Source organism: Rhodamnia argentea, chromosome 5 (genome assembly GCF_020921035.1).
Source record: "Rhodamnia argentea isolate NSW1041297 chromosome 5, ASM2092103v1, whole genome shotgun sequence".
Classification (NCBI taxonomy): domain Eukaryota; kingdom Viridiplantae; phylum Streptophyta; class Magnoliopsida; order Myrtales; family Myrtaceae; genus Rhodamnia; species Rhodamnia argentea.
The window spans coordinates 29,851,312-29,858,966 of NC_063154.1; the positions used below are offsets into that span (position 1 = coordinate 29,851,312).

The 7,655-nt window shown below is 38.7% G+C and overlaps 1 protein-coding gene across 1 annotated transcript in view; it reads left to right on the forward strand.

Annotated features, from left to right (window-relative positions):
* Positions 1-1,096: 1,096 nt before the first annotated feature.
* The window catches only part of LOC125315326, a 150,597-nt gene continuing 144,038 nt past the window's right edge, over positions 1,097-7,655 (forward strand). The window contains exons 1-3 of the mRNA XM_048279777.1: positions 1,097-2,712; positions 2,869-3,953; positions 5,575-6,163. Of these exons, the coding sequence (XP_048135734.1) occupies positions 1,107-2,712; positions 2,869-3,953; positions 5,575-6,163 (3,280 nt within the window). The 5' untranslated portion in view covers positions 1,097-1,106. The remainder of the gene's footprint in view (positions 2,713-2,868; positions 3,954-5,574; positions 6,164-7,655) is intronic.

Genomic DNA, 7,655 nt, shown 5'->3' on the forward strand with positions numbered 1-7,655 from the left:
ATTGATAGAGATAGATCTTGGGATGTATGGTTAAAGTCAGAATTTCTAACGTTAAAGGTCATAACTGTTGGACTCGCCCCCGCTGGCATACCCTTCACCAAAGCTTTTTGAATTTCAATGGTATTGTTCTCATGAATTTTAATTTTTTTTTATTTTTTTTCCGAGCACGAATCTAAGCCCAACCAACTACAGTACTACCTTCAAAGCAAAATATTTTTTCGTTCTAACACTCCGTTTGTTTCGACAAAAATGAATGATTTGAAAATATTTTTCAAAAAATGATTACTTATATCCCTCGAAATAATTATCTAATTACAAATATTTTTATTATCTGCAACAATTTATATTTGGATATGAGTGCAATAATTTTTTTCGATAACTAAGTGCCATAATTTATGTATGGTGCTCAGTTGAAGGTTGTAACTTTTTCTTTGATTGCTTGAGTGACAAACCTTTTTCAAAGCTCAATTGAGTTTGATAACATTTGTTTTTTGGTTGGATCATAACATTTTAAAACTACAAGTGCTATGTCACGTCAAAATTCCTGCACTTTAGTAAATATTTGTAAAAAAAAATTAAGACTTTATTTATCGATTGGAAATTATGACACTCAAGCAAATGATTTAAAAAAGAAGGACTCAACGATATTAAAGTTATATAGGTACGTACGACTAAGGAAATGAGTCATCCATTTCCGTTACTCAACTGTTTGTAAGTCCACATTGTTGCCTTGATTGAGAAGACTGACAGCTAACTTCTTTTTTCTAACTTTAAATCGTTGAAGCTCACCCATTGATTCGTCATCCTTCTTTGCACTCAAATCTCGTTGCCTTCTTCGTCTCTCATCATTCTGCTCCGTTTCGCTCTTTCTTCTCCTCGGCCTAACCATCCTTCTTCTTCTCCACTACCTGCTGCTCTTTTTCATCTCCCTCTCTCTCTCTCTCTCTCTCTCTCTCTCTCGGTCTAACCATCCCCTCTTCTTCTCTCAATCATTCTTGCTCTGTTTCGCTCTTTCTTCTCCTCGGCCAAACCATCCTTCTTATTCTTCTTCACTGTCTCCCCGTTTTATCGGTCTTTCTTTCTCGAAAAGAAAAAATCAAAGCAAAATGTCGATCGATCCTGCCATTCCTGTTGCATCTTTTGCATGGGATGTCTTGAAGTGGGTAGTTGTTCCTGTCAAGCGCCAATTCGGATACGTGATCTCCTCCAAGAGGTACGCCCAGGATCTTCGGAAGGAAGTCGGGAAGCTGGCGTACGAGGCTGAGAGGATCCACAATGCCGTCGAAGTGGCCAGAAACAATCTTTGGACGGTCTACAGTCTAGTCACCGATTGGCATGAGAGTGCAGAGAAGGCCTTGAAGGAGGCGGGAGAGCTGTTGGGAGAGTTCGAAAAAGCGAGTAAGAGTTGCTGCTATGGGACTCTTCCCGACCCCAATTGTCGCTATCAGTTCAGCAGAAAGGCCAAGGATAAGATCGAGCTCCTTCAGCGACTCGCTCGAGAATGCAGTGAATTCAGGGACATCTCCTTCATTGATCCTGCTCCGGCCAGGAGAGAGGGGAAAGAGGTCGTCCAGTCCACCACTGCGACGGCCTCTGCTTCTTCTGCCTCTACGTTTATTAGGGACGATGGTGTCTTCGAATCCAGAGCTCAGATCATAAGGAACATCATGGACGCTCTTGCTGATAACAACAACAGTGCGGTTGGAGTTTATGGAATGGGCGGGGTGGGCAAGTCCACCCTTTTAGTGGATGCTGAAAGGCAAATAAGCGAAGAGAAGTCGTTTGATTGGGTCGCTAAGGCCGACGTGTCGCAAAATCCAGACATCAAGACCATTCAAGGAGAGATTGCGGACGCCTTGGGCCTTACTGACATTAAGAACAAAGAGACTACCAGCGGGCGAGCGAAACTTCTGCACGAGAGGTTGAAAGACGAGGAGCGGAAGAACAAGAAGGTGCTCATAATACTGGATAACCTGTGGAAGGGGTTGGACTTGAAATCAGTCGGTATTCCTTGCGGACATGACAACAAGGTCATAGGGTGCAAGTTGTTGTTGACGTCAAGAGAACGTGATGTTTTGCGAACTGAAATGGGCTGCGACAAGGACTTCCCCCTTGGTGAGCTGAAGGAGGAAGAGGCAAAAAGTTTGTTTGAGAGGCTGGTGGGAGACAAAGTTCATGATGGCGGGTTCAAATCCTTGGTGGATGAAGCCCTCCACAAATGTGCAGGTTTGCCTTTCCTAATTGTCCATATGGCGAAAGTTTTTAAACGTGCTGAGTTATCTGCCTGTAAGATTGCTTTGAAGCAAATTAAGTTGTCTAAAAACGAAGGAATCGGTGAGGTGATAAATGAGAGGTTGCAATTGAGTTATAAAAACTTAAAAGACTCGGAGAAGTCATTGTTAGCGCTCTGTGTTGCTTATGGCACCTCTAAGCCCTCTTTCGAAAACTTGGTGAGGTACGCCGTGGGTTGGGGGCTCTTTCGAGAAGATGACAACATGGAAGAAGCTAGAGAGAGTTTGAGATCAGGGATTCGTGCTCTTCAAGACTCCTCCCTTCTGTTAGAGGATGAAAACGCTTATGGTTTCAAGATTCACGACTTGGTTCGTGAGTTTGTTGCCTCGGTTGCTTCAAGAGATCATCCTCTTGTCGTTTTGAAAGAGAAAGATAAGTTGTTAGCAGAATGGTCAGAGGACAAGCTCAAAAGTTGTAGGGCAATATGCTTTCCCTACGTCAACATGAAGGAGCTTCCTGAAGAGTTAGATTGCCCTGAAATGCGGATCTTTTTGTTGTTCACAAACAATGAACCTCTTAAGGTTTCGGATTCTTATTTCAACTCCATGAGAAAACTCATGGTCTTACATCTTTCTCGGGTTCATCTCAGTCGTTCACCTTCGCCGTTTCAGTCCTTGGAGGACTTACACACTCTCTGTCTAGATGGTTGTTCATTACAGGATGTAGCCATGATTGGCGAGCTAAAGGGGCTGCATATTCTCAGCTTTGTCAACTCCAATATTCAACGATTGCCAAAAGAAATCGGACAATTGGTACAGCTGAAGTTGCTAGACTTAGACAATTGCTCACGACTTGAGATAATTGAACCGGGTGTGCTTGAAAGGTTGACGAAATTGGAGGAGTTGTATATGAAGAATAGCTTTGATCATTGGAATGCCATAGAGCAAACTCCGCCAACTAATGCCAGGCTCATTGAGTTGAACAAATTGAAGAATCTCTATACTTTGCATGTGTCCATTCTTGATCCGAGTGTGCTCCCGGAGGATCTAAACGTCGAGAAACTAACTAAGTACCAAATCCGGATAGGTGATGTGCCACGCCAGCGAATTCGCAATGGATCGAGCATATTGGAGCTTAAGTTGGATCCAATAAGCGATATTCTTCAGAAAGGATGCATACAAACTTTATTAGGCAAAGCTGACGATCTCTTCTTAGATGGATTAAACGGAATTGAGCAGACTATTTGCGTGTTATCCCAAAAAGGTTTTTCGAAATTAAAGCACCTACAAGTCAAGAATAGTCCCTCCGTCCATTACGTCCTCCAATCTCCATCACATACGGAGTTTAAGATGTTGGAGTCGTTACTTCTCGATAACCTCATCAACTTGGAGAAGATATGCAACAACCATATCTCCTCCAATTCCTTCGATGCATTAAAGGTAGTACGAGTTGAAAATTGCAACAAGATGGAAGTTTTGTTTCCTCTTTCATTGTTGAGAGAACTTCCACAGCTTGAAGAGATGCGAGTTGTCAAGTGCCACTTAATGCGGGAGATTGTAGAAATTGATGATAGTGGAAAAATTGAGTTGCCAAATTTGCGGGTATTGGAATTGCGTGACTTGCCAAATATAAAAAATTTTGTCACCGACGGGACGGCTCCTTCAAGTAGTACATCAAATGACCAAGTTGGCCCTCAAATTGCATTCTTCAACGGGCAACAGGTAACTTTCTATCAAAACAATCTGGTATGTGTTGATCTTTTGTTCATTTGCTAATTAGGTGTGACATAGATTATTATCCTTACTCTTTTTTTTTTCGGTTCGTTTTCTGCCTAGTTACCTTATCCCAGTCATGCCTTCTCTGTAGTTGCATGAAGCAATCTTCTGTTACTCTTCATTGCGTAGAAGTCCAACTAATGGAATGAAATCCATGTAAATTTAGATTGTGATAGGACTTGAGTAATTTTCAGCTTACATGCGGCAAGTAAAAAAAAAATCTGATATTTAGATGACTTAGGTAAAAATCAATGCGAAGAATGGCAAGGGGATTGGGTTTTCAAATAGTAGTAACGATGCTAATCTAATTGATGCACGTCTTTTCCCTATCGTGTGTTTCAATAAGCACTTAGTCATTGCATAAGTCCTACAAGTATAAATGTACACAATTACATGCATGTTCATACATGCAAAGCATATAACAGATATAGATATATGTAAGCATTTTCGGCATAACAAACATAAATCTTCATTGCGTTTTTTTCCTCTTTTTTCTTTATTATATTGGAAATTTTCAACTCATTGTAAAAAAATCACATGTAACAAATAGGTGGAAATTAATTAATTGTTTAACAATTTTTTAGTGTAGTAGGTAAGCTGTTAAATTGGTTATTGTTAGTAAGAGAAGTAAGTAAACTAAGGATAAACAGTGACAATTATCATTGAAGTTGATGGTGGAGTTCAAGACTCGTGCAATATATTAGTTTCGCAAGTTATTAAACATGAGCTTACATGGAGAGAAATTTAAGTTGCCATTATAGATTTTTCGAGTATGAAAGGAAATTAGCTCCGTCATAGATTTATTCTTATTATATAAATTACAATATTTCACGCATAAATTGATTGGGTCTGGAAAAGCCCAAGCGGGCTTAGGTGGATGGTGAAGGCGTAAAAAGGAAGTTACTTGCAGTAACTAAACTTTTATGATTGTAATTTCCCTGATGATATACTAAATTACTTTTCAAGATTGCTAATTTTCCTTAGGTAGGTAGTAAATTAGACATACCTTTCTGTAATTAAGGTATTATAGCATTATAATTTACTTCTCGTGATTGAAACTTGCCTTGTTGATCACTCCATGAGATGTTGTCCTTTGTTTGTAAGTTGCCTATGTCTTTCATAATCACGGTGATTCTACAGTTTCTATATAATTTTTTGATGGTAGTAATGTGCATTGTGAGATAGTGCAGTACTTTTTGGCAATCATCCGACAAAATGAGCAACGTAACATCAAAGTAGTAACATAACCCAAGAGGGAGTGGTATACCTTATAGGAAGGAATTTATCTTGAATGTACTTCCTTTTGCTTTAACGGTCACTAATCTTCGTAGTCATTAGCAAACTGAATGAATGCTATTTCTTGATGACTGTAGTTTCCCTTATTGTTAATAAATTGCAAACAAAATCTAACGATCCGCGAATTTTTTGTAAATAAAAAAAATGAAGTTCATTAGTGGTTCTTGGGGTCTTAGGATAAAAAAAAATTATCCTAAAGTCTGTAAATTTTCTTCCGCAACCATTTGTAATAAATTGCTATAGCACGTATGCTGATGGGTCTATACGTCAGGTTTCAATCCCATCCTTGGAGTCCTTGACAATGGTTGGACTTCCCAATCTGGAAAACATATGGTCCGATGAATCTCCATTGGGCCTGAGCAGTCTCCAATCTCTTGAGGTCTCTTCATGCAAATCTCTCTCAAAGGTTATCAACTCCAGGTCGCTGGTAAAACTACACGAGCTACACACTTTAAAGGTAGAAGATTGCGTTTCGGTGCAAGAAATTTTTGACCTCGACGGACTAGGCGCCGATGCAAATATTGAGACTCTCTCTGAGCTAAACACCATCTATATAAAGAGATTACCAAGCTTGCGGTGCATATGGAACAAGGATCCTTGTGGACTTGTGAGATTCCATAAATTAAAGCAATTAGAGGTGTTTGGCTGTAACAACCTCGGGTTTCTGTTTTTCCCATCCATGGTTCAATCTCTCCCACAATTGAGAGAACTAGAGGTACTAGATTGCAAGAAGATGGAGGCGATCATTATAGAGGATGAAGGGTCGAGAATAGAAACATCAGAAATTCTAGTATTCTCGATGTTAACCAATTTATTGGTTGTAGGTTTGGAAAGTTTGACGTGCTTCTCTCGCAGAAAGTGTAAGATTGATTTTATTTTTCTGGTTTAATCATTAAAAATTTTCTTAGATTAATTCATCCCTACAATGCAAAAGATGGCATTCCTTTCATCTAATTAAAAATTGATGACAGGTTCACGTGAAGCTTGGAGTGAGGATCGTCTCAAATCACGCTACATTACTCTCTTCAATCAAGAGGTACGTAACAAACGCTACGTCAAAATCTTATATATAACAAAAATCCACTGATTGCATCAATTTTATGTGCATAGCACTTCACGAGTTTACATGCTGTGCATTTCAAGTTGCCACATAGCGTTACAAATAATTGGGAAGTTTAAATTCACATCAATAAGAGTTGGATCAATCACATCAAAGTATTAAGACATTGTAAAAGATGATATATTCATATAGATAATTGTTATACCGGCCAGCTAAATAAGTAAAACTAACAAATAGTTATATTGGAGACGAAGCATGATCGCCAAAGCCCACTTTGGTTAAAATTGATTGCGTTCCACATAATCACAGCACCATAAAAGCTGGATAAGCCAAAGTAGAGTTACTCTTCAAATTGTGATTTTGAATTGAAACGAAGAATATATAGTGGAGTCACTATACATACAAAAGTTGGATAATTAATCTTCAATGAGCTCAATTGTCAACTCTCAAATTATGTGGTTAAATTCACTCCTGGTAACTATATAGTAAAAGATTTTGTGATATAGCAATGTTCATTGGAGAACACTTTAGTTTTGTTAATTTTGCTATAAAATTTATGTATATTAAGTTCGTATCAAATCGTGTCATTTATGGATTTCTCGGATAATCATTTGCAAATAAGTTAATTCATATTGTAAATTGCCAGCCTTTCAATTCTTATGTTTTTAGCGATATCCTCACGCAAAAGGAATGTGGTTTTGGTTGAGACTTTCTTTCCGTAAAGGGACGTGGGACGTTCACAGAGTGCTTACTTCATGCTTTGTTTACTTCTCTTCTTTCCCTCATTGCACTCGATCAACGGTATACCTTATACAATCTAGTAACCCTTTAGTCCAGGTCGGTATCGTTGTCCAATCCATGCTTTGTGTTGAAAGCTTTTTCCAACTCGATTTCTTTGGCTAGCATTCCTTTTCTTCTTTTTTTCCTTTTCATGGGCAGTAGCTAGTGGCAAAAACAGAACATGCTACTCTCTTGATATCCGAGGTTTCTCACATGCAATGAATCTCCTACCATTGTTATTGCAAGCATCTCATACATGCTATCTATGAACCATGAGTGGTCATTTACAAGAAATCAATATTCTGTATTTTCAAAAAACATAGGGAAACATAGCTTAAAAATACAATAATATCCCAAATTATACGTGTATTTTTCACACGTATTTTTATACCTTTAAATGCTTCAAACATGTACAAAAATGTACCACAACATAGAGCATTTCAATATGAACACGTCGGCACCAAGAACGCGCCGATCGGACCTCATACGCATATTTAATTTAAGGCAAACCA